The 27,072-nt window shown below is 43.9% G+C and overlaps 1 protein-coding gene and 1 non-coding gene across 3 annotated transcripts in view; one reads left to right on the top strand and one right to left on the bottom strand.

Annotated features, from left to right (window-relative positions):
* The window catches only part of RPTOR (regulatory associated protein of MTOR complex 1), a 343,232-nt gene extending 323,218 nt beyond the window's left edge, over positions 1 to 20,014 (bottom strand). Inside the window, exon 1 of one of the 2 annotated variants that reach the window (XM_065898159.1) lies at positions 19,091 to 20,014. In XM_065898159.1, the coding sequence (XP_065754231.1) occupies positions 19,091 to 19,252 (162 nt within the window). In that variant the 5' untranslated portion in view covers positions 19,253 to 20,014. The remainder of the gene's footprint in view (positions 1 to 19,090) is intronic. The other variant, XM_065898160.1, reaches the window with a different exon arrangement.
* On the top strand, positions 5,368 to 5,440 carry TRNAR-CCU (transfer RNA arginine (anticodon CCU)). The gene has a single exon. It is a non-coding gene; the product is annotated as a tRNA-Arg (tRNA).
* Positions 20,015 to 27,072: the final 7,058 nt, after the last annotated feature.

Below are 27,072 nucleotides of genomic sequence, written 5' to 3'. Positions count from 1 at the left end.
GCAAGCACCTGTTCAGAGAATTTCCCACAGTAGTGCCTGTTAAACCCAGCAGTTTCCCTCACAGACCACATAATACGGAAATAAAGCATTTCATCTTCAGAGCACCTTACTAGAAAGAAGGGAACAGTAATGACCTCACCTTCCCAGTCTGATTTGGTAGATTCAGAACTGTTTTTACAAGAATACTCATTCTGAATGAAATGAATTTGATGTCAGGAAAAAATGTGTGAGCTATTACTGAAGCCCTAATACTTGCCATGATGGCCTGCAAGAATCAATTCATTTTCTGTAGTGTTCACAAACACTGATTTATGGGAAGTGTGCCATAAAGTCTAGTTTTTGATAAACTATAACATTTACCAGAACCTCACATAAACACACTCAGGTAGAGCATGGATCTTAGGAGAGCTCCCATCTTACTCCGGAGAGGGGCCACGGTGGGTGCAAAGGGTTTTTAAAAAAGAAAGCTAAGCCTGCCCAGTTTGGAGCTCCTCTTAGGATGGTGGTCAGCTGAACTTGTGCCCCTTATCAACTGATGAAAGCTGCAGGCACAGCTCACTGTCTCGACAGGGGCAAATCTGTTCTTTTTCTTCCAAATAGTCAACCACGTGCAACATCTGCACCACCACACAGGAGGGGACAGGGCTCCTTAGCAGCTGTGCAGTAAGGAGCACATGAGCAGAAACACACAGCCACACAGGCTGCCCCTCGAAACACTGGGCTCAGCTATGCATCACACAGTCCTCCTGCTTCATAAATATGATCACATTTAATCTTTGCAACACCACCACGAGGTAGGTAGTCTTAGACCCACTTTACAAATCAAAACACTAAGATCTAGACCAAGACCAGACAGAAAAGAAACCAGCTTGGACCAAGGTCATTCTGACACCAAAGTCCATTCTCTTAGATAAAACCTCAGCTGCCTGTTCAATTTTTAGAAAAAGTCCATCATGAGTTTCTGAGTCTTGGGACTTCCCTGGCGGTGCAGTGGTCAAGAACCCGCCTGCCAACACAGGGGACACGGGTTCAAGCCCTGGTCCGGGAAGATCCCACATGCCGCGGAGCAACTAAGCCCGGGCGCCACAACTACTGAGCCTGTGCTCTAGAGCCCGCGAGCCACAACTACTGAGCCCGTGTGCCACAACTACTGAAGCCTGCACACCGCAACGAAGAGTAGCCCCCACTCGCTGCAACTAGAGGAAGCCCAGGCGCAGCAATGAAGACCCAACGCCGCCAATAAATAAACAAATAAATGAATAAAAATTAAAAAAAAAAAAAGATTTTCTGAGTCTTCATAAGGAGGGACTTTGAGCCAATGAGAAATCTCGCCCAAAGCTGCTCTGCAAATGGGGTGAGAAACAAGGTGGCAGCCCGGCTCCTCAGTCGTCAGACTAAGAGGCCTGGACTCCTGGCTCGGCTCCTCAGCAGCCCATGAATTCCATGGGGTTGGATGCCCCCTCTAAGTGGCCTCAGTTCACTCAGGTAACAACAGGTGCCTGCTAGGGGTGTTGTCAGGATTAAGTAGACTAAATCCATGTGAAAAAATGTTCACAAACTGTAAAGCAATAAAGTAGGAACATTATAGCTTCTGCCCACACTGCCTCCCCTCCCTGGGCCTCTTTCCACCACATTCCATCTCCCCCTCTGATGGTTCCTCTGCCTGGCAAACATTTGTTTGCTATTGCCCCCAATGCCAGCCACTTCTCTCCTCCCAAACCCCTGCTCTGTGACCACTGCCTCACTCTCCCCTCAACCCCCTGATGAAATTTCTGTTCCCAGAAATTCAGCTTCCACAGAATTTTCTATTCAACCAAGACATCACTCACAAAAGTCATCAAGGGCCCTGGCTCCGTCATGCAACAAATATTTATGAAGTCTGTGCTACGTCACAGACACTCCCTGGTACACACATACTCATTTGCTTTTCTCCAGAAGCACACCTATCTCTGACTTCACCTTATGTTACTAACCTCTTGGTTCCAGATTTACAACAACAACAAAAGACAGAAAAAACAAAACAGATTAGACCTGAAGACATCACTACAAATGCATGTTTTGCTTAATACAGATAGAGATGGTTACATATAGAAATGTTTACAGATGTGTATATATACAAAGGGGTCAGTATATGCACATATATCTCCTTGTTCTGTCACCTGAGAGGACCTAAAAGTAGTGACACCCCAGTAGCAATGAGCACACCCAGCACCCAGATCTTGGTCTCTAACACCATTCTCCAATAACAGGAACCAGAGGTCCTTGGAGAAACACCTGATTTTAGAACTGAGGCAGGAAATGTACAAGATGATCCCAGAGCATCCTGTGCTCCAGAAAGTAAACAGCCAGAAAGTAAATAGCTGCTTTTAAAAAAAAGTCCACAATAGTGGGGCTTTGTCAAAGTAGCACAGGAGCCAACTGAAAGCGCTCCCACTGGCCAAAGATGGAGCAACAAAGTAAAGTAGTAGTGGATTATAACCCAAAGGACAAAATAAATATCCATGAGTCCATAGTGATATAAGTAAATGATTGAACAGATTAATAAATGCAGAAGAATAGATAAATCTCCCATACAGAAAAATTCCAATTAATATATGCAGATACTCTGACCTTAGGGAGATGGAGCACAACCCTCCTCTCCTTAAGTGTGGGCTGGGCACAGTAAATTCCTTCCAAAGAGAACAAGATGGGGCGAGGGGATATCAAGTGGAGACATCTGACAAACAGGACCTCAGCCAGGTAATCAAAGTCACATCAACAGTGATTAAGTTGTGTTGAGAGCATGGACCTTTGATGTGATGTGATACGAAGGGCACTTTCCCTTTGTGATATTCCTCCCAAAAACCTATAATCCCAGCTTTATCATAAGAAAAAAACATTAAACAAATTTCAACAGAGGGACAGTCTATAAAATCCCTGACCAGTACTGCTCAAAATTATCAAGGTTGGGCTTCCCTGGTGGTGCAGTGGTTGAGAGTCCGCCTGCCGATGCAGGGGACACGGGTTCGTGCCCCGGTCCGGGAAGAGCCCACATGCCGCGGAGCGGCTGGGTCCGTGAACCATGGCCGCTGAGCCTGCGTGTCCGGAGCCTGTGCTCCGCAACGGGAGAGGCCACAACAGTGAGAGGCCCGCATACTGCAAAAAAAAAAAAAAATTATCAAGGTCATCCAAAACTAAGAAAGTCTGAGAGACTGTCACAAGCCAAGAGGAGCCTGAGGATACATGACAACTAAATGTAATGTGGCATCCTGGATGGGATCCTGGAGCAGGAAAAAGATAATAGGTAAATACTTAGGAAATCCAAATAAAGTATGGATAGACTTTGGTTGATAATAATGTATCAATATTGATTCATTAGTTATGACAAGTGTACAATCCTAATGCAAGATGTTAACAACAGGGGAAACTGGGTACAAAGTATACAGGAACTCTATCTTCTCAATTTTAATAAAATTCTAAAACTATGGACAAAAAAAGAGAAAGTCCATTTCCCCTCTGCCACAAAAAACCACCACACAGTTTTTCTTTCTCCCAATTATTCACCAAATCCCATGATTCTCTCCTTATGTCTCTCAGAATGTTACTACTCCACTTTACACCCCCACCCCTACTCAAAAACCTTCAAAGATCTTGTTGCTTTCCAAATAAATGTCATTTCCTCACGCTACCATTCAGGCCTTTAAAAGATGTGGAGCAGACCACCTCCTGCCTCTGGAACCTGAGGCTTCCTCTCACTCTGGGCAAACCCTTCCCTCCCAACTCCAAGCTATCCTCTCAACTCCACTTGCCAAAATCCTACTCTGTCCTTCAAATGCTTTCTTGCTTCCAGAGCTTCCCTGACACCCACCTACATTTAACACCAGGTATGTGAGCCCCCCTGAGGCCCACGCTTCTGCAGTATCTCACCTGATCACTAGTCCTCACCACCAAACCTCCCGGGGATCCGTGCCCTCAGAGCAGAAGCTGGTCCTAACTGGACCAACTCTTGCTCACTGAAAAGCTTCAGACGCTTAGGTGTTCTGCCCACCTGTGTCCACCTAGAGAACGCCCAGTTAACCTTGGTAGGATGCTGCTGTCATCATCTCCCCGCACATCCATAACTGAAGGAGAAGGGCCAAGCCTTTCTACTGGGCACCCAAAGGGTCACACTGTGATTCCACTCCCCGCCCACCAGCACTGTGTCCCACTGTGTCCTCTCACCTAAACTGGAGGCCGTGTATACCCCACCCTAGAAGGTCTTTTCCTCTCCATTCCAGCCAGTGCAATCCTTCCTGTCTCTGTGCCCAGCTCAGGTCCTCCCTCCCTCCTCCAGAAGCCTTCCTCAGCCAGACCCCTCTCCTGGAATCCCTCACCAGCCATTGGCCACACCACTACTTCTCACTGGTATTAACACAGCCTTGAGCCACTAGTTAGATGTTTCAAGATGCTATCTGATCCACTAAGCTGGTCTGCAGGTGTACGGATTTCACAGTGCTCCTCAGGGTTCTGGACCAGATCCACTCCTTTCTCATTCCCACAGAGGAGCTGGTACAGCAGAGGCTCTGGCTCAGGGGTCAGTAAACAGCGAGTGAGCAGGTGCTCCTGAGAAGCCAGCAGATCATGGTCTCCCAGGTTCGACCATTAACGCTCACGCTCTCAGAGAGGCGGATAACTTGGCACAATGGGGGCACAGGTGCCAGGGCCAGATGGCCAGGGTCCAAGTCCAGGCTCTGCGGCTCACTAGCCACGTGACCTCTGAAAAATCATCTAACCTCTCTTGCCTCAGTTTCCTCAATCACAAAGTGGCTGTAACAGTACCTGCTCCCAGGGCTGTTTGGAAATTAAAGGGATTGTCAACGTGGGCAGCCTGGACAAGCCAGACACACGGTAAGTACGACTTAAAACTAAGCTAGTAGTGCTACTATTTTCCCAGAGGCATAAAGATGTTAAGAGCTAGTGCCTGTGACAGTCTTGATGATGATCTAGTTCCTGAGCGTGGTGGGTGTTTTCTGAGTGCTTATTTTATTGTTATGCTTCAGATCTTACAAGGGTTAAGGATGTCAAAAATAGATAATTCAAAATAATTCTTTAACGACACATACAGTATACTCCTGGTTGTGGGGAAGGGGGAAAGGGAAGACAGAGAAGTGGAAAATACACCAAAATATTAACAGTGGCATACAGGATTTTATATAATTTTTATTTTCGCTGTTGTGTTTTTCCATATTTTCTAAATATTCTACGATGACGTGTTATTTTTATAATCTGAAGGAAAACAGCAAGTTTTCAAGGAACTCAGTTACTCCAGTAAAAAAATGTTAAAATAGTTTTCAAGTACTAAGACCATTTTCAGCATAAAGTTTTATTTAAAGAACAAAAACTGGGACTTCCTTGGTGGTCCAGTGGTTAAGATTCCACACTCCTAATGCAGGGGGCCCAGGTTCGAGCCCTGGTCAAGGAACTAGATCCTGCATGCATGCCGCAACTAAGAGCCCACATTCTGCAACTAAGAGCCCACATGCCACAATGAAGATCCCACGAGCCGCAACTAAGACCTGGTGCAGCCAAATAAATAAATAAATATTTTTTAAAAAAACTCTTCAGGGAAAATATTCATGCCTGCTGGTCAAGTAAAAACTCACTTTCAGGAGAAGAGCTGTATGTATAAAGGAAAAGACTGAGAAGCAATTCTCTGGAACCAGGCCCTGAAGCCAGACCAGGGGTCTGATCTGGGCTCTGCCACCTACCAGGCCAGGTTGGCAACAGATGGGAAGAAACACAGTCTGCCCTTGAGGTCCTGTGGCCAGAGACTCAGGGAGACGACAGTGCCGAGCCAGCACACTCAGGAAGTCCACTACAGCAGACAGGAGGCACCTTGTGTCCCTGCAGTGCTTTCACCTCTGTAGAAACTAGTCCGGACCTAGGCCAGGGCTTAGAGGGAACGCAGAAAGAGGAAAAGCTTGATTTAACATTTTGACTGTGGTTTTATTTTGATACACCTTTAAACTGCTTGTCAGATCAACCTTTAAGGGTAAAAGAAGTCACGCAAGAAAACACCAAACTGAACGGTATTCACTGTGCACAGCTCATCACCAATACCCTCAGGCTTGGGAACAAGGGGTGCGGCGGGGAGGGATGAAGACCAGATGCCAAGGGGACAGGAGGCTGGGAACCACTGAAGCAACACTTTCAACATTTCCGACCTAAACATTCTTTAAGAAAAACTTTCTCCCATTTCCACAGCCAGATACATGCTCTTTCCCTCCCAAATGCTGGTAGTGGCTCATTCCTCTCCCTTCTACATCCAGCCAGAACCAGCAAGACATTCTGTCACCTCCTGAAGCCAATCAATGGCCAAGTGCAATCAATCCTTGTTCCAGGGAGCGCTTGGGGCCACCCACGTCTCACTGGCACCTCCCTAGCTGGAGCTATGGCCAGCTCTTCCTCGCTCCCACCTCCCCCTCCTCAGGACGCTCCCGCCCCACTCCCCCTCCCTAACACACATTCACACACACACACACACACACACAAACATATACATATGCACTCACACACCTACGCAACACATACACATAAACACACACACACAAACTAACTCGCCCTCCCCACCTGACTCTATAGCCCGAAGAATCTTACTAAAATGCAATCCTGATCACTTCACTACCCTGCTTTAAAACCTTCCTTAATTGTCCTTAAGACAAAACCCAAATTCCTAGGGCCTTACAAAGCTTGTCAGGACCTGCCCTGCTTGCCTCTCCACCATCATGGGTCTCCCGGCACTTCTCTCCAAACAATCTCTGCTCCACTTATTTGCTCAACAAATATTCACTGAGCACCTACCACCAGCCAGTCATTATGTTAGAAGCTGGGGATGTGGCTCGAACAAGACAAAGTCCCTGTCCTAGTCGGGGAAGCAAAACAAATGCATAAGCCGGTGTCACAGGGTGGACGTGGCAGCAGAAAATAAAGCAGGTGGGGCTGGAGCATGGCCCTGAGGAGGAAAGAGGGAAGCACTGTTCAAAGACCAGCTCTCTCCCCTCCCCACCTCTGCACACCTGGCTCCTCTGCCCTTCCTCCCACCCTCTTCCTTCCTTGCCCAGATCATTTCTAGTCTCTTTCAGGTACTGGCTCAGTGTGCCTGCCTTCCAGGAGGCCTTCTCACCACTCTGCACATAGCCACCACCACCCCAACCCATCTCCCCCAGAAAACTGGTAAACTCCTTAAAAGCAGGAGTTACGTACCAATGAATTGCCTGGCACATAGAGGCCCTCAATAAATATTAGCTGAATTACTGAATTCTTTAAATCAGTTTTTGTGACTTCACCACTCTTTCCCCTCACTACACCCCCACCTTTGACCTGCACACATTTTCATCTCCCCCGTTAGGGACCCCCTACTGCACACAGCTTAAGCAAATAGATGCCACCGAAATGTCCAGAAAGCAGAATTCCTTAAATCACTACCTTATTACTCAAGTGCAGATACATAATTACTGCATTGGGCTTTTACTTAACTTTGTATAAGGATGCCATTTTCTCTAATAAGATAAAATTCCTCAAGGGCCACGCCCACATCCTATACCTCCTGAGATCCCACACAATCCCAGGCTCAGTGCCATGTAGGTAAATGGTACAAAGTGCTCATAAGAACAATTATTTCCCCACAAAACACTGAGAAGCCTTGCAACTTGCTTTTAGATAGCATACACTAACAGGATCTGTGCATTTCACTGTATGTAAAGTCTGCCTCAAACAATAATGTAAATATTAACCTCTTAGTTAATAAGTGTGCTTCCTCAAGTGCTATGGGTTAGCAGTTCAGAAACTCCCCTCTGTGTATTCCAGCCAGCAAATGAATCAGTGAGGACAAAGAAGCCAGGTTCTCACTGCTGGGAAGTAAGTGACAAACCTGAAAAGGGGAACAGAGGAGACGGGCCTTGTGGTAATCACCTCTGTGCATCACCGTACAATGCACAGCAGTAAGTAAGCAATAAATACAAACACGGATGTCTCCACCCTATCTCTCTGCCGAGGGGACCCGCAAACAGTGGCACACCAGCAGCAATGGGCACACCTAGTGCCAGGTCTTGCTTCTAAATTCCATTCTCCACCAAAAGGAACTGGGGATCATTGGAGAAAAGGCTGATTCCAGGGTTGAGGCAGGGAAAATACAAGATAAGCCTGGAACATCTTACAGTGCCAAAACACCAAGAAATGTTCAAAGCCTGGTATGTCAAAGGGCACTGACAACAACATGATGAGGCCTTGCTAAGCTAGAAAATAAATAATGACAGGGACAGGCCAAATGAACAACGGCAGCAAAGTTGGGACCAAGCAACATGATGCGATGCTCTGGAAAAAGCAAGCGACTTCAGTAGCATCCTCACCCAAAATGCATAACCTGCATCTGAGTACAAGGAAACATCAGGCAAACCCAACTTGACGACAGTCCAGGAAATAACTGCCTGTATTCTTTTAAAATGTCAAGGTCAGTGAGTTCAGAGACAGAAAGTAGGATGGTGGATACCAGGGGGTGGGGGAGGGGGAGGGAGAGTTAGTGTTTAATGAGGACAGAGTTTCAGTTTGGGCAGACAACAATGTTCTGGAGATGGACGGTGGTGATGGCTGCACGACAGTATGAATGTACTTAATAACTGTAGCCTTAAAAATGGCTTCAATGATAAACTTCATATTATGTATATTTTACGACAATAAAAAAATTGTCAAGGTCAAGAAATTCTAAGAAAGCCTGAGAAACTCCTTTAGATTAAAGGAGGCTACAAAGACCAGACTTCTAAGGCAGTTAAGTGAACCTGGATGGGGGGAGGGGCAAAAATGGCTCATAAAGGGGCAAACCACAACATTTTAATGTGAACTGTGGATTAATAATAGTATTATATCAGGAGTTCCCTGGCGGTCCAGTGATTAGGACTTGGCACTTTCACTGCTGTAGCCTCAGGTTCAACCCCTGGTAGGGGAACTAAGATCCCGCAAGCTGTGTGGCAAAAAAATATATATATATAGTATTATACCAATGGCAAATGTCCTGACTTTTACAACTGTCCTGTGTTTATGTAAGAGGATGTCCTTGTTCTTAGGAGAGATACACACAGTAAGGCATAAAGGAGCACAGTCTCCAACTTACTCTTCAATAGTTCAGGGGAAAGAATTACATATTCACATTTATAAATAGAGAAAAGTAAATGAGGCAAGATGTAAAAACGGGTAAATCTGGGTAAGAGTATATGGGAATTCATTACACTATTCTTGCAATTTTTCTGTAAGTCTGAAATTACATCAAAACTAAAAAATACAAAATAGTAGTAGTCAAGAACAGAAGACCCACCTGGAAAGCACACCGATGGTCGGTAAAATTAACACGTGTCACTGGCTGTCTCTCCTCAGCTGTCTCCCCTTCCGCTGTAAAGGCACAACCCTCTCTGCAGAGTTGGACGTACAGGGCAAGTTTAAGGTTCAAGAACATGATTAAAGCATTAACATATCATGCCATATATTTACTGGAATGGCCTTTTCTATGTATTTAACTAAACTTACAAAAAGGAAACAGGGGCTTCCCTGGTGGCGCAGTGGTTGAGACTCTGCCTGCCGATGCAGGGGACACGGGTTCGTGCTCCGGTCTGGGAAGATCCCACGTGCCGCGGAGCGGCTAGGCCCGTGAGCCATGGCCGCTGAGCCTGTGCGTCCAGAGCCTGTGCTCCGCAACAGGAGAGGCCACAACAGTGAGAGGCCTGCATACCGCAAAAAAAAAAAAAAAAAAAAAGGAAACAGTATCCACCTTGAGCTCCACGGAGACAAGCATGGTGGATGCCCCAAGCACTTTAATGGCTTCTGAACAAAAAGAGGACAGAGTTAGAAACCTAGAGGACCCTCTATATGTAAGCCACATGGATCTTGTTAGAGCTCTAGCTTTAGAATTCCACAAGGTGATAATGAGGTAGAAATGTTCTCATCCATTTCAGGACTCTTCCACAGCACATTGTTCAAAATGGAACACGGCACATTTTTTAAAGCAGGTTAAAAAAAATCTATGTAGATGTCCCTTTGTGGATCCTGAGCCTCACATGACAAACGCCAAAGGAAAGTTCATATACTTCAAATGCAAAGTGAGAGAGTGTTATAAACCCCACCCCCTTTTATCCCCACATCCAAACCAGACTCCCTTGATTCTACCTTCTCGATTCTACCTTCTGGACATCAGCAGAGGCCCTGTCCTGTCCTCCACCCCTCCCACCACTGTCTCCTCCAGCCCTGGTGGTTCTCACCTGGATTATCACACTCCCCTCCCCAGCTGGTGATACCACCTCCAGTGTCACCCCTCTTCAAACCCTCCACTCCACCCACAGTCAAAAAGACCTTTCAAAACACAAATCTATGTCTGACATTCCCCTGCTTAAATCCTGAAGCAGCTCCCATCACCAACTACATCAACAGTCATTAGTTGCTGTGAGTTTAAAGCTGGGTCGACCTGACTGATTTATGTTTCATAAATGTTGTTCAATGCAAATGATTCACTTATTTATTATAAACTAAAGGCTTTTGCTGATAACCATGGTCTCCTCCCCTATAAACACAGTGTACTATAATTTGATGACACGGCACACTGTCAATAAGCAATAAACCTCCACTGAGCTCAAGTGAAGACGTCTGGCTACCTCCCCTCGCCCCACTGGATCCATTCTCCTCCTCTCACAGAACAAGGCCGTCCTGGGTGAGTGACAGTGTGTCTTCCTACAGGACACGCAACAGGGGCAACAGGAGGCCCTAACGGTGCCTAAAGGGCTACATAAAAGGCAAATGCCTTCACAATCACAAAGGCTCTCCACGAGCACAAGCTCAGAGGATGGAAAGAGTGTAACAGATCCCTTTTAGGTCTGTCACTTGATTTCTGGTCAAGCTTGGTATTTTTGGCCAACCATCTGATACCTCAAGCCTTCTTCCTAGTTTAAGTTTGATGCCCACTTTTTTTTTACACTTGTTTCTCTATTTTTTTAATAGATCTTTACTGGAGTATAACTGCTTCACAATACTGTTTTAGTTTCTGTTGTACATCAAAGTGTACAATAGAATCAGCCACATACATACATATGTCCCCATATCCCCTCCCTCTTGAGCCTCCCTCCCATCCTCCCTATCCCACCCCTCTAGGTCATCACAAAGCACAGAGCTGATCCCCCTGTGCTATGCTGCTGCTTCCCACTAGCTAACTATTTTACATTCGGTAGTGTATACATGTCGATGCTACTCTCACTTCGCCCCAGCTTCCCCCTCCCACCCGTGTTCTCAAGTCCATTCTCTATCTCTACATCTTTATTCCTGCCCTGCAACTAGGTTCATCAGTACCATTTTTTTTTTTAGATTCCATATATATGCATTAGAATACGGTATTTATTTTTCTCTTTCTGACTTACTTCACTCCGTATGACAGACTCTAGGTCCATCCACCTCACTACAAATAACTCAATTTCGTTTCTTTTTATGGCTGAGGAATATTCCATTGTATATATGGGCCACATCTTCTTTATCCATTTGTCTGTCAATGGACATTTAGGTTGGTTCCATGTCCTGGCTGTTGTAAATAATGCTGTAATGAGCATTGTGGTACATGTCTCTTTTTGAATTATGGTTTTCTCAGGGTATATGCCCAGTAGTAGGATTGCTGGGTCATATGGTAGTTCTATTTTTAGTTTTTTAAGGAACCTCCATACTGTTCTCCATAGAGGTTGTATCAATTTACATTCCCACCAACAATGCAGGAGGATTCCCTTTTCACCACACTCTTTCCAACATTTACTGTTTCTAGATTTTTTTGATAATAGCCATTCTGACCAGCGTGAGGTGATAACTCATTGTAGTTTTGATTTGCATTTCTCTAATAATTAGTGATGTTGAGCACCTTTTCATGTGCCTCTTGGCCATCCATATGTCTTCCTTGGTGAAATGTCTATTTAGGTCTTCCACCCATTTTTTAATTGGATTGTTTGTTTTTTTGATATTGAGCTCCATGAGCTGTTTGTATACTTTGGAGATTAATCCTTTGTTGTTTCATTTGCAAATATTTTCTCCCATTCTGAGGGTTGTCTTTCTGTCTTGTTTATGGTTTCCTTTGCTGTGCAAAAGCTTTTAGGTTTAATTAAGTCCCATTTGTTTATTTTTGGAGGTGGGTCAAAAAAGATCTTGCTGTGGTTTACATCAAAGAGTGTTTTTCCTATGTTTTCCTCTAAGAGTTTTATAGTGTCTGGTCTTACATTTAGGTCTTTAATCCATTGGGAGTTTATCTTTGTGTATGGTGTTAGGGAGTGTTCTAATTTCATTCTTTTACATGCAGCTGTCCAGTTTTCCCAGCACCACTTATTGAAGAGGCTGTCTTTTCTCCATTGTATGTTCTTTCCTCCTTTGTCGTAAATTAGGTTACCATATGTGTGTGGGTTTATGTCTGGGCATTCTATCCTGTACCATTGATCTGTATTTCTGTTTTTGTGCCAGTACCATACTGTCTTGATTACTGTACCTTTGTGGTATAGTTTGAAGTCGAGGAGCCTGATTCCTCCAACTTCGTTTTTCTTTCTCAAGATTGCTTTGGCTATTTGGGGTCTTTTGTGTTTCCATACGAATTGTAAAATTTTTTGTTCTAAAGAATGCCATTGGTAGTTTGATAGGGATTGCACTGAATCTGTAGATTGCTTTGGGTAGTATAGTCATTTTCACAATATTGATTCTTCCAATCCAAGAACATGGTATACTTCTCCATCTGTTTATGTCATCTTTGATTTCTTTTATCAGTGTTTTATAGTTTTCTGAGTACAAGTCTTTCGATTCCTTAGGAAGGTTTATTCCAAGGTATTTTATTCTTTTTTTACAATGGTAAATGGGACTGTTTCCTTAATTTCTCTTTCTGATTTTTCGTTGTTGGTGTATAGGAATGCCAGAGATTTCTGTGATGTCCCCTTTCTTTTAACTACACTAACAAGTCTCAAGCATTTGATAACAGGACACCTAACCACTCTTAAAGATTACTGAAGACTCCCAAAGAGCTTGTTATATGTTATATTTATCAATATTTTCCATATTAGAGGTTAAAACCAAATATATATATATATTTCCTTATTAATTCACTTAAAAATTGTTATATTTTCAATAAAGATTTCTATGAAAAATAACTATATTTTCAAAAAAGTGTTAGACAAGCGACACTGTTTTTCGAAAATCTCCTTAATGTCTGCCTTAATAGAAGACAGCTGAACTCTCACATTCTGCATTCAATCTGTTGTGATATGTTGTTCTGGCTGAAGTATGTGAGAAAAATATGACTGAAAAAGACACATAGTTTGCAAAGAGCAGGAGTAACAGTAGAGCAAAATAATTGGAAATATTCTTCTATGATATTACATCAAAACTCAGTAAGTGGTAGTTTCTTAAAGGTTTGCTACAATCTATCTGAATAGAATAGAAAATAGAAAATTTAATCTATCCAAAACCAAAGCAATAACTCTTCATACCCTATTATGTTAAAATCCATTGGCCTAACTTTGGATCTTTTACCCATGGATGATTTTATAATATCATGAATTGGTCATTTGGAAATATTGGTTCAGTGAATTATGCAGATGTTCCAAATGTTGACACATTTCATTCTACAATATAAAAAGATCATATTCATTAATATCACCATCATCTCATCAGAAACATCTTTAAGTACTGGGAAGCTGGGAAGCTCACAGTGGCAGATACAGGTTTTCCAAAACTCTAATTTTCACTTGAAAGCTCAAATTTTATCACTATCAACAAATACTGTCAGTTGTTTTCCTTGAAGTGAAGCTCACTTGGTTCGTTTTCCAGAAAATGTCCGCCAGAACCTAAGCCTGACCGTGCAGGGCCAGCCTGCCAGCCTCCTCCAGGTGCAGCTGGTGTTTCAGGAAGGGTAGCAACTGGCGCAGCCGGCAACCACAGGTGCTCTTCCTCAGACAACCATGCCTCGTGCAAAGGATAAAAAAGGCGTGTATCAAAGAGCCAAGATTTAAGAAAACTAATCATTTTAATGCTTTATCAAGGGCATTCTGAAGTGAAACTGGGATTTTTTTTTTTACTGAGAGCATGTGGCAATGAAGAAAACAATAACCACCAGCACAGTCAGACGCCACCATCTTGATTCAAGCTCAGGCACCAGCAGTTTCACCCACCCACAATCAGCGCAACTGTCAACACGGGGAAAAGGCCAATAACTAACATCTTCTATTATTATGAAAACAGTGTCACCTCGGGGACCCGCGCAAGCACCGAGCACACGGTGAGAACAGCTAGGCTGCACCATCAGAATCGTTCTGTTGGTGGTTGACCACCACCCACCTCATCTTCTCCATACATTTTGTTTCAGCCTCCATGGCCTCTCAGCAGGATTTTTCCAGTGGAGACACTGTGATACAGTTTTGCCTGTTTTTACCTGGGCTGTGTTTCTCAGATTCTGCTTCCTCTGTTGGAGCCCTGTAACTATGTCTCTTCACGCAAGCCTTTTAATCAAGCCCCAGTTTCCTCATCAATCACACATAGATAACGATCTCTACTACTGAGCCTTAAAAGACATAATCTATGTGGAAGCCCTTGGTGAATGATTCATTTTTTTCAACAGTACATTTTTATTGAATCCCTATTGTGTGCCAAGCACTGTCCTCTATGCCAGCAGAAACAAGGTCCTTGTTTTATGATTAAAAAGCTCACTTCTGGGGGTCAGGGTATAAAGAAAAATATCAGAGACATAAAGAGTGATCATGAGCAACTGGGGAGCTGCTTAAGATGGGGTGATCAGGAAAGGAAGTGACCTAGGCGCTGGGTGCAAACTACAAGAAGGAGCCAAGTATGCAAAGGTCAGATAGAAGAGCATTCCAGGCCTTTCCATCCAAGAAGCAGAAAAGGCAGGCGGGGCCAGATCATGAAGCTTTGTGAACCAGGGTGGAGTTTGTGTTCTACTCCAAGCGGCCTGGTAAGTAATGGAATCTGATTTACACTTTAACAAGCTCCTTCTGACCAATACGTGAAGAATCGATTGTAGGACAAGAGTAGACATAGGGACACCAGTCAGGACACGATTCTAGCTATCCAGATGAAAGATGGTAGTTGCCTGGACTGGGCTCACATCAGTGGAGACAAAATGAGGTGGTCCGATATAAGATACAATTTGGAGGCAAAGTTGACAGGTTCTGCTGATGACACAGTACAATGAGGAGAGGAAGAAGAAATAATTACAGATAAATTCTAGATTTACAACTTGAACAACTGAGTGGGTGGTGATGACAGTGTGTTGTGATGGAGAAAACCAAGGCAAAGCAGACAATTAGGTACCTGAGACAAGAGTCATAGCATGTAGACGGCACATAAAACCATGAGACTAGATGAGATCAGCTAGCAAGGGGTATACAGAGAAAAGAGAAAGGGCTCCAAGATCAAGTTCTGGAACACTCTACGCTCAGCTGTCAACCAGCAAAGGAGTCTGAGGAGGAGCAGTTAGTGACCTCAAAGGAAGACCTGGAGTTTCAGGAAGACACAGAAGCAAGTGAGGAAAAAGCTGTGTGAATGAGAGAGTGGTCCACCCTGGAATGCTGCTGAGAAGTCGAAAAGATAAGGACAGAGAAGTGACATTTAGATTTAGCAACAAATGGTGACCTTGTGGAGGGCAGTCTGAGTGGCATGGAAGAGAGCCTAAATGGAGTAGATTGAGAGGATGCAAAGTGAGGAAACAGGAGTAAAGAAGGGTTATAAAGTATTACTATTTCCCCTTGCTCCAAAGACAACCTAAACATTTGACTATCCATATATCAGTTTAATATATCTACTCGGCTTCCTCCATGGTTTATTCAAATACAGCTACAAAGCAAGGTGACTAAGTCTAAAGACTGGTTTGGGAAATGGCTTCATCATTTTATAGCTACATCTCCTACATACAGGCAGGTATAGTGTCTCTGTCAATGGTTTTCTTTCAGAGCAATAGCTTTCAGCCTTCCCTGATTCCATCCCACATATGTAAGGTAAAGATCCATCTGAGATCAATTATCTCCACATGCCCCCTTTCCAGAAAATGAACTCTGTGATAACTATAAAGTATCACAGTAAAACATAAATGGCGGAGTTATATACAAATCTGTTTTAGCCATAGGTCTATGAATGATTCACTTTGAACTGTAATTCACATGTCTAGTTACCTGAAAATCACAAGTCAAAAATGCCAGTGAGGCATATACATATTTACTACACACAGAACTAACCAAACAACAAACTTGATAATTTGATAATAACAGTATTAAACTTACAGTAACTTAGTAATTAAAATGCAACAATAGTGGCATCTGAAAACCAGGAATGGTTCAATACCAGGACTGTGGGAATCCCAACCGAGAGTGGGCATGTGCTGTAGTTCTGTGAGGATGCCAAATGCCAAGAGGCAGAAAACTTGGAGTCATCACCCAACTTTGGTAAAGTTGTCAATTTTAGGAACCCTTAACAACTCCACTAAATAGGACAAAAGTAAGTAACTACTGATACATATACAATAAAAGTGTGTGCATTTGGGACTTCCCTGGTGGCACAGTGGTTAAGAATCTGCCTGCCAATGCAGGGGACACAGGTTCGAGCCCTGGTAGGGGAAGATCCCACATGCCGTGGAGCAACTAAGCCCATGTGCCACAACTACTGAACCTGCGCTCTAGAGCCCGTGAGCCACAATTACTGAAGCCCGCGAGCCTACAGCTCGTGCTCCACAACAAGAGAAGCCACCACAATGAGAAGCCTGCGCACCGCAACGAAGAGTAGCCCCCACTCACCGCAACTAGAGAAAGCCTGCGCACAGCAACAAAGACCCAACACAGCCAAAAATAAATAAAGAACATAAATAAATTTATTTTTTTAAAAAAAGTATGTGGACTTGCATACGGATCACAGGAAAAAGCAATGACTGAGTCTGCGTTTAGGGCAGTCAATTGCCCACTGGAAGAAGTAGTCTACACAGGTCCTGGTACAGGACAACCAGGTCCACACCTGTTGCCTTACAATGATGCTGCATCATCAGACTGCTGGAGATCACCTCCAGCACAGGGAAACAGTCTGGCATCATGCCCATGTGCTCAAGATTCCTAGAATCTTGAAGTCACATATGGGTAACCCACAGGCCAGAGCCAACCCCACAAATGGACTGCTTCGTGTTTTGTAATATCCAAATTAGTTCCAATATTTTAAAATTGGAAAACTTCACATTTAAAAAAATAAAAAAAGTTTTCTGGCTTCTCAAAGAAAAGAGAGAGAGAGGGAGACCTGGCCAGGACCAGCTGCCCCTTGAGCTGCAACCTGTGCTCTTCAGCGCCTCACTGATCTCAGCCTCCAGAAAGTCAGGCACGAGTCAAACCTCAGCTGCCATTTATCTATGAACCTGTGCCATTATTCTCCTTCTATCTGGCCTGTTTCATTCATTTACGCTACCTTCCAACTCTCAGCATCATTTGGATCTGTACCCTTTATCCTAGCATAGTGTGCTGAAAAGGTCCCCTCAGGGTCTAACCAGGGGAAAGAGAATACAAGGATGTCCAGAGGCCAAGCTCTCACAAACTTAACTAAAAGTGTTAGCTGCTGATCTTCTATAAACAACTTGCGAAGGTCGGACACAGCAAACTTTCTCCCCTGGATCTTTCTAAGTCAAAATCTCAGTAATTACTCAGACTCCCAGAACTTTTCTTCCTCTTAATAACCTATGAAGAGCTTATCAGGGAATTTTAATCATTCACCAATTGTTGTAATTAAAAGGTCAAAAATAAATCCATCAATCAGTTTTGAACAGTTTAAGCATGGGTTTAGAGTAGCAAAGGGAACCACATTTCAAAAGAAAAGAAAAAAAAAGCCCTCCAAATAGAATGGGGAAAAAAAAAAGATTACAGTTACTTTTAAAATAAGTCTCTTCATATACGCATAGGAACCACAAAAGCTTTAAACCATATAATTAGTACTAAAGATGTCCGTAAGACAGACTTTATACAATCTCTTCCAATGACCATTTCTTTTTAGTCCCTAAACTACTTTTGTATGAAACAAATTTTCCTAATAACAACTGAAGCACAAGTTACTAGTGACTGACTAGCTAGAATTACCACAAGGGTAATCCTATATACGTTCAACATCATACACTAAAATCAACAATCTTATATAAACATATCCATAAGCCCAGAGCAAGCACACTGCATTACACCACCAACTACCCCTCTTAGGCTAAAATGTTCAAATCAATAAAGACAGTCTTGAAGTAGAAAACAAAGCACAAAAAAACAAAACAAAACAAATTATAAGCGTGTATGGGTGAGACGGTCCCACCCTTTTGCTCTGGAGGCCAGGAAATAGATGGTGGTTGATTAAGGACAGTTTAACAAAATTGACTGTTTTCTTTCCTACTAACTTCTTAAGTCACTATCCACGCTCCAACACCACGAGGATCCCCTACCAGACCCAAGTTCCAACCCATCATACTCTAGTATTAGAGAAATTGTCTCCACCTAACAGTATCGCGACACCACATAAAAGTATGAAAGTCTTGATTCAAGACAAACTGTTTAGAAGTCTATGATGAAGTTCACTATAACTTTAAAATAACTTCGCATTAATTTGTTACTAGCTGAACATTTGCCAGTAATCTTGTTTCCTAGCATACTATATTAGACTTCTGCACTCCACCTAGCTTGGACAAAAAAAGTAAACTAGCCACTAAGTAGACTAGCCATGTTGGGACAAATATTATATCCCAAGTTGTCTTTCCTCTAAGTGTTAACAGTACAAAGTATATCAAAGAGCTTATAAATAGTTGCAATGCTGTATTTTCTAACTTGCATTGTCTGAATTAGAACTTATTTTGAATCTAATTAACACTACCCAGTGAATAACTACTAACCAAAACAGACTTTTCCATTTACAATTAAAAAAATGGAGTCTGAAATGGTTTGTGCTTTTTGCTTGACTTGTAACATGTGGCTGAGAAAAAATATCGCTGCTCTCCCAAGGACATATTTCTGGCTCTGAACTTGTAAAAGCTATCAAGGTCTAAGAGACGCAGGCTCAATCCACTTACCCGATCCTTCATCCTCCAGCTCTGAGCTAAAGATTTGGAACCTTCAATTTTCTCACAGTGCCTCTTTTTCATGAAAGCCAAAGGCAGGTTCCAGTCAGTAAGATCAGCCTCATCTTCCTCCCCGAGTCCCAGGAGAGGCGACTGCAGCATCTCGGATTCCATCAGCGGGGGAGGGGGTGGGGGAGTCCTGGGCAGCAAGCGCTCGAGAACCTCCAGCCTTAAAAACTAGTGTGTACCAGAATTGGTGAAATAAAAAACAGAGAAGGGCAAAGTAGAAAAAGAAATGGATGGAGAGTGTGCGGAGATCCTCGCTGAGGCAAGAAGTCTGAGATCCTTCTCTCTAACTCTGCGCGAGAAGTCAGAAGGGGTGGGAAGAGCGGTGGGAAATGAGGGAACCCAAGGAGCTCCTCACAGACACACACGCCCCCAGATCCCAAGTCACCGGCTGCTTCTGAGGCTGTCCGCTCCCGGAGGGGCTGCAAGCGGAGCTGTCAAAGGCGTGCGAGATTCCAGGCCTCACGATGACCCTGCTCTCGGCCTCCAACGCCTCAGCCGATCCGAGGACAGGCAGGCCGCCCGCTCTTGGTGCCGGTTTACCGACTGGGCTGAGGTCTTCGGCCGAGGGAAAGAGGTTCAGAGCGCCTCGGGTCTCCTACAGCCACTTTCAGCCCTGCGGATCTCGCACTCGCCGGAGGTGCTGCAACCAGAGCCAGGACGGGCCCATCGTGCTTGCCCGCAGCCGGCTCCTCAGCCCCGGGTCCGCGCGGCCTGGCCGGTCCTGGCCTCCGGCCCCGTGGCTCTCTCCTGCCTGAGAACGAGTCCTGAGAAACAGGCGACACGGAGCCGCGGAGAAAACGCGTAATGTGGGCTTACTGGGTTTGGGGAGTTTTGCCCTCCGGTTTGAAGCTACAGTGAAACTCCTCTCATCAGCACATCAAGGAGGACGCCATATTGCCAAGACCCAGAATGCAGCGCGATCTACGGCGTGGCTAATGAACCAAACTTCCTCAGAGTGTCCTGGCCATGCTTCCCAGGAGACAGTGAGAGGCGTCCCTGCCTCCGCGTTACCATCGTTACCACAATTAAGCTTTCTAGAGTTTATGGCAATTGGTATAATAGATGCGTCATATCAAAGTCAGTCCTATAAATGAAACTGTGTTATTTGGAAAAAAGCTTTTTATTATTACAAATGGACCTACATGCTTCTGAAATTAAAGGATTCAACCCCTTGTTGTTTCTTCCAGATTTTGAAAAAGCAGCAAAAGCTTAAGAACAATTGATAACATTACAAAAGAAGATAGTATGGCGGGGGGGCGTAGTATCCTCCACAGTGTCAATCAGATTTTCTTTTTTATTTTCAAGGAACACTAAATGAAAAAATTAATTTCGACAATTATAATTTTTTGTTTAATCCATCTTATTTTCTGCAAGGTTTATTCTTATTTTGATAGAGCTTCATGTGCAAACAACTAAACGCTACAGATTTCTATGCGTGGCACGCCTCCTGCCTTACTTTATTGCTGTATTCCATAAACATTGCATATTTACAGTTTGTGGATAACTATGTCCCGTGCGGAGGGATTATAAACCCCAAGCAGCATGCGGTGTCTGCCTTCAATAAACAGTGTCTAGTGAGACACAGATGTAACCGTTAGATAAAGCCGGGCAGAAGGCAAAGAGGCTCGTCTTCCCCCCTGCATTTAGGTTTTGAGGTCAGGCCCACCTGTATCTGCATCTCAGCTGTATCACTTTCCATGTCTGTGACCTTGGTCAATCCCTTAACTAGTTCAGCCTCAGTTTCCTCAACTATAAAACTGGGTGAATATAATACCCACCTTGAAGGATAAAATTAACCCATGTAGGTATCTGGTATATAGTGAGTGCCCAATACAATTCCAGCAATGATGCATCTGTAGCTGGAGCGAGATCTAGCAGCCCTGTGTGCTTTACTAATCTAAAACCTCAGGGTGGGCTCTGGAAGAGACCCTTTTTCTCAGTGTGGTTTCCTAGGGCTTTGACACAATGTGGCAGCCCATATAAAGGTCCTGATGGCATTTGTGTTCCTTTCAACAGCCGAGTGAATAGTGCAATCCCAGATCATTCTCACCTAGCACATCACAGGTATTTAATTAAAATTCTTGGATTAAATCATTACCATTCTAAACATTTATTTGGTTATTACATCCTGATGAGCCCAATCCTCCCATTAAAACTCAGGGCAAATTCACCAGAACAGAAATAGAGGCTAAAATCTGCCTTTTCCTTGCTCTCTGTGTTGACAAAATATCCCCCACAGTCACCAGCAGAGACTTCAGGACTGCAGGGTCCTGAGAAGACCCCACTCTCACCTGAGGGCAGCAGCATAACTCTGGCTCCACCCCGTCACCCTGCAGCACACAACAGTGAAGGCCAGTGTCCCCAGGCACTCTTGCAGGAAGCAGCAGTTACAGAAAAGCAGCAGCATTAAACCCATTCATTCCTAACTAGCCCTGTGACAGGGGAAAACCCACTTAATCTGCGTGAGATTCAGTTTCCTCACCTGTGAAGTATGTCACCTGGGGAAATCTACTCACCCTGTCTGACATTCTAAGCGAAGGTAGTAACAGAGCCCGTGGAACCCAAAACTGGCAGGTTGTCAGAATCACCTGGGAAACGATTTTAAAATAAAGATTCACCCAGACCTACTGAATCACAGCAAGAGGGAGGACAGGGATTCAGGATCTCTATTTTTTAATCAGGTGACCCTGATGATAACTTAAAATCAGTCAGATGTGGGGATACTGGACAATATTCTCGTTGAGGATATTAGGCCATATTCTCCCCCAATGATTCTGTTCCAGCCCCATGGTGGGCCCTCAATAACTATGTGTACTGAACAAATGAATACTATGAAGCAATTATCCACTCTTCCATCTGATACATCAGAACAAAACACCCAAACTACATAACAAAACATGCCCTCTACTGTTTTACAAATGTGACCCCAGAACCAAGAGGCCTTTGGGGTCCATGTCCCGGACTGAGGGTTAGATGAAAACATTCTGTCCCCAGCTCACCACCAATTCCTGCAGAATTGCCAGAGCCTCTGCCCTCCTCTGTCCTCAGTCTCCACGTCTGAGACAACAGAAACTTAAAGAAGGTGAACCTCTAAAGACACTTCAGGGTCAAAATTCTGTGATTCATGTAAAAACAAGAAATGGGCAGATGAAAGCCTAGCTCCCAACCTGAAGTTTCAAGAAGGGGCTTGAATCATTTCACAGCATCATGACTTCTAAAAGAAATCTCTCCCTAGTGTGCCATGAGTGGCTCTATTCAAGTCCCAGATAAGCATTTGGAAGCATGGCTCCAGGTTTCCAGAAGGCAGTGAGCGTTGATGACTAATGACAGGCTGGAAATTCAAGGGCTAACTTTTCTCACCTGGGTGATCTCATTACCACGGCGTGTGATCGGCCAGCCACTTGGGCCTGCCGTTCTGATTCCCAATATCTCCAATACTTCACAAGCAAGGACATCTCCTGCTTGCCCCAAAGCCTCTAAATAAGATACTTTAATCATGAAAACAAGTTCTACAAATCTCAAAAAATGCGTAAAACCTGATCTGGTTCAAGCTATGGAAGGGGAGAGAGTGTTAATGAAATCCTGCTGGGGGTAAACATCAGGCTGCCGATGTGCAGCTGGGAGAGAAAAGGGGCTTTTAGGCCCGGCTCTGATGTGAAACAACAGAATAACATTTGATCTTCCTGTACAGAGAGGGGGGGACCTTGTCTTACAATATGAAGGTCAAGCAGAAGACCCCTTCCAGCCCAAAATCTCAGGCTATTTGGCAACCAGAAGCCAAAGAAACAGCAAAGTGAGCAGAGAACAATTATAAAAAACCTGAGTGTGTAGGTCAAATACAACAGAAGTCAGGGGTAAATTTGGGATAACAACTGGGGCAGGGAAAGGGTCTGAATAGATGCCTTGGGAACATAGCACGTTGCCCAGGAAGAACCAAGGAGGCTGGGTTTTCACAGCCTTCAAGCTCAGCTGTTGGCTAATCTCCTCTCAAAACACAAGACCATCACAGCCGAGGCGTTCCATTTGCAGGCAGGACAGGCTGCGTTCCATCCTCCAATACTGCAGTTTCTCCGCTAAATCAATCGAGGGCACTGAATGTGTTTTGTCATCAAGAATCAGGAGCAAGCCTGGAGGTCAAGCAACTCAAGAAAACGGGTGCTTCGCTGAGCTATTACTTTCCATGCAGGGAGACCGGCCAGCTCCCACCCTTTCCAGAGAAATCTGTAATTAGCTTAAAAGAAACAAAAATAAAGTACTTTGCCATTGTCTGAGCATCATTACTCTGTTTTTAGCAGAATCCAAGCCACCCCCCACCCCTGCAGGTCAGATGTTTTGTTGACAGCGAAGTGAGAAGAGAGAAAGGGAAGTAACAGCACCCGCAGTTGGAGACGCTGGCTTTGAGAACCCAAACGAGCCCGTCTCCCTCTCTGCCCATTCCACCGTCTAAAAATATGGCGGTGTTTGTGTATGTGCTTTTCACCTCCTATTGCATATCTCTCTATTTTATGTACAGATTTTTACACTGAGCAACTAAGGTTTGGGGAAGCACAAGCAAACAACAATATTATTCCATTTTAAAAAGGAGTGACCCCTGAGTAGCATGGGGACTATGGTAAAAGATTCCTCTTATTGAATAAACTTCACCCACTATCCACACTTCTCCTTTCAGAATTGAGAATTTTTGCATAGCCTCAGCCTTAAACAGCCAGATGAGAAGGAAACACACAAGGAAGGGGACAGAAGTGGATCCTTCACCCCCGGCCCTTTCCTTCCCACTCTGGGGGCTGTTTTGCATAGGGTGGTGAAGAGCTGTCTGGGGACCCTAGAATTTGGAGCAAGGTGAGGAGTGATGGAGTTGGAAGGAAATGTGTCTCAGGCCCAGTCACCATTGGGCCCAGCTTGCAGCATGCGAGCCCTGACCCATCAGTCTGGAGGCCTGGTGCTCCCCGCTCCGAGCTTCACTGAACCAGACACCACTGTCCACAGCCCTTGTAGAGAAGGGATGAAAGCTAGTACCTTTCCCAGTCACGAGTTCATTAATGTGAGCCCTGTCTTCCTCCCCTAGAACCTGGAGGTAGAATCACTGGGATGTGGTCTAGGCCCAGGGCAGAAAGAGTGCTTTAAAAAAAAAAGAGGAAAAAAAGGAAAGCTTTTATGATAGAGACTATACTGAGAAAATTTGTTATCCAATAAAAACTATGCAAATGGAATTTTATAAGCTTTTATTTTAATAATATTGCCTACAATAAGATTCTACCTTTATGAAAATACAAATAGTGTCACCACTATCTCTTTTTAAATTCCCCATTTGTTATTTTATGTAATATTCACATCTCATCAATGATTCCCAGGTTCTCCGTGAGCATGAGGTCCTGGGGGAGCCAAGGCTAACCCAACCGTTGCCTCTGCCTTTAATAGGGGGCATTAGAGAATGTGCCAGTAACTAAAATATTGTAATCCTGATAGTGTTTGTGGTGAGCCAAGCCCTTTTCAAGAGAATTAACTCCTTTAATCCTCCTAATAACCTCCTTTAAGCCTCCTGTATTAGATCCACTTTACCAGTAAGGAACTTGAGACAGAGAGCAATTAAATAGCTTTCTCAATATCCCCCTGCTGGCCAGGGCTGGGCGAGAGTCCAACCAGCATGTCTAAGGCTAGGACCTGGGAGCCATGAGAACCTCCTTGGGCCCTTGGGAGTCACACCTACCAAAGTTCAAATCCCCACTCTGGCGTTTCTGTGTCCTGGGACCCAAGGGAAAGGTGCTGAACACACCCCAGCCCCAATTTCGTGTGTAAAATAGGGAAATTAATAGTTTCTGTTTCGTAGAGATGTTATAAGTGTCAAATCAGCTAGTGCCAGGCACACAGTAAGCATTCAGTAAAGGCTGTTTTTATTAACAAACTGCTATAAGAATAAATTCCATCTAGAAAGATTAAAGAGGCTTCTTGGAAAACACAGCATGCGTGCCTGAGCCTCAAAAGTGGATTTCTTTTTTTCAAATAATTTAAATTGTTTTTTTCCAAATGAAAACCTTACACTTGGGGTGGGAGGGAGACGTCAGAGTGGGATGTCTTGTTTTTCACAGGAGATGTCAGTGGATCAGACCGTAAACTGATTTTTAAAAAGTAAAGAAAGAAACACACTATGTAGAAATGCTGAACTGAATGTTAAAAGAAACAGCCCAATGTGTAGACCATCTGCTCCAGGGGTGGGGTGATGTGGGGTAGGGGGCAGGGACCACCACCTTCCCTGCATTATAATCCCAGAAATAATATTTGACACTTTAAACAGTATCACATAGTACTTTGACAATTTTTCTTAAATTTAAAAAATAAAAGTAATAGATATTTGCTGGAGGAAATTGGAAAATGTCAATGTCAAAAAAAAAAAAAAATTACCCATCAGTTCACAGCCCAGAGTAACTACTGTTTCCATTTTATGTATTTCCTTCTTGCCTTTTCTTTCTGGCATATGTATATTTAAAATAATATTTGCTTTTTACATTAAAAAATAACATTATTCTGAAACATTATTTTGAAAGTAAAGAAGAAACACTTTTAATTCTATTGCAGACACATAACTGCTCTTAATATCTTTGTATAGCCTTCCAGTATATGTTATAAATATTTATTATAAATGGACATACTTATTTGTAAGGTTTTGCAAAAGAGAATCATTCAATTTTGTATAAACACTGTTTAACAAAACCTTTCATTTTGTGCCTTTTTCTCATAGCAGAAGCATTTTCCCGAGTCTACACTTCCTAGCATTCTGCAAATCAACATCATTAACCATTGCCATGTATCCCTGGCACAGACAGTAACTGAAAAATGTGGAGGGGTGACCCATAGAGAAGGACTTTAATTTTTAAAAAAAATTTTTTTTTTTTTTTATTGTGGGCTAACCCTTGGGGCTGCTGCCTTAAGTCAGGACTTTCACCTGGTTTAATGAAATTCAACAGGCTAGACCTTTGGTTACAAAGACATAAGGCAAACACCCTCCAGTTCATTTCCAAAAACATCCTGAGGGACCTTAAGCCTGCTTGTGGAGCCTTTGGAAGGTTCTTAAGTGTTCAATTTAGTACTTATTAAAATAATTATTGTAATAATGATGGCTAACATAGCATACTTCTTATGGACCAGACCCTGTTCTAAGCACTTCACACGTATTAACTCAATGCCTACAACACACCTATTGCTCCCATTTTACAGATAAGGAAGCTAAGGCACAGACAGATTAAGGAACTTGCCAAGCTACACAGCTAACAAGTGGTGGAACCAGGATTCAAACTAGCAGTTTCTCGAATTTTGATACATCAGAATCTCCCGCGGGCCTTTACAGACCTGATGCCCAGGCTGCACCACCATTAGAATGTCAGGGGTGGTAGCCGGCAGCAGCCTGGAGCCCCCAGGTGCTCCCAGTGCTGGGAAGTGGGGGACCCATGGCCTCGAGGTCTGAGTTCTTAACCACTGTGTTAAGCGCACCCAGGGGCTTGTTTCCGGCCTGCCAGTGGCAGCATGGAGGCAGTGACATGGCTTCCTGAAAAGCGTGATTAGGTCCAGTCTTGGGGAAACGTGCTGTTCCGGTGACATGTCCAGGCTGTGCTATCTACGCATAGCTATGGGTGAGGGCTGGTTCAAAGCTGGGAGCAAGCTGGCCAGAGAAGGCTTGTAGTGGGCTGGATTAAGTCTCTCCGGGTAACCGGATGTCCTGGTTTCCTGGGGCAGCCCCAGCTGTACCTTCTGCCTGGACATATTATTAACAGTACCCTCTTACATTCCCAAAATGTCCTGGTTTGGATGATAAACTACAATCACCCTACCTTTACCCTCTCTCATGGGACCCTATACTTTCTACTCACAGCATACAGAGTAGTTCTAATCAAACCAGTGTTTATTTTTTATTTATTTCTTTTTAAATTAAT

Source organism: Phocoena phocoena, chromosome 19 (assembly GCF_963924675.1).
Source record: "Phocoena phocoena chromosome 19, mPhoPho1.1, whole genome shotgun sequence".
Taxonomy (NCBI): Eukaryota; Metazoa; Chordata; class Mammalia; order Artiodactyla; family Phocoenidae; genus Phocoena; species Phocoena phocoena.
This window is presented reverse-complemented; position numbering and strand designations above follow the sequence as displayed.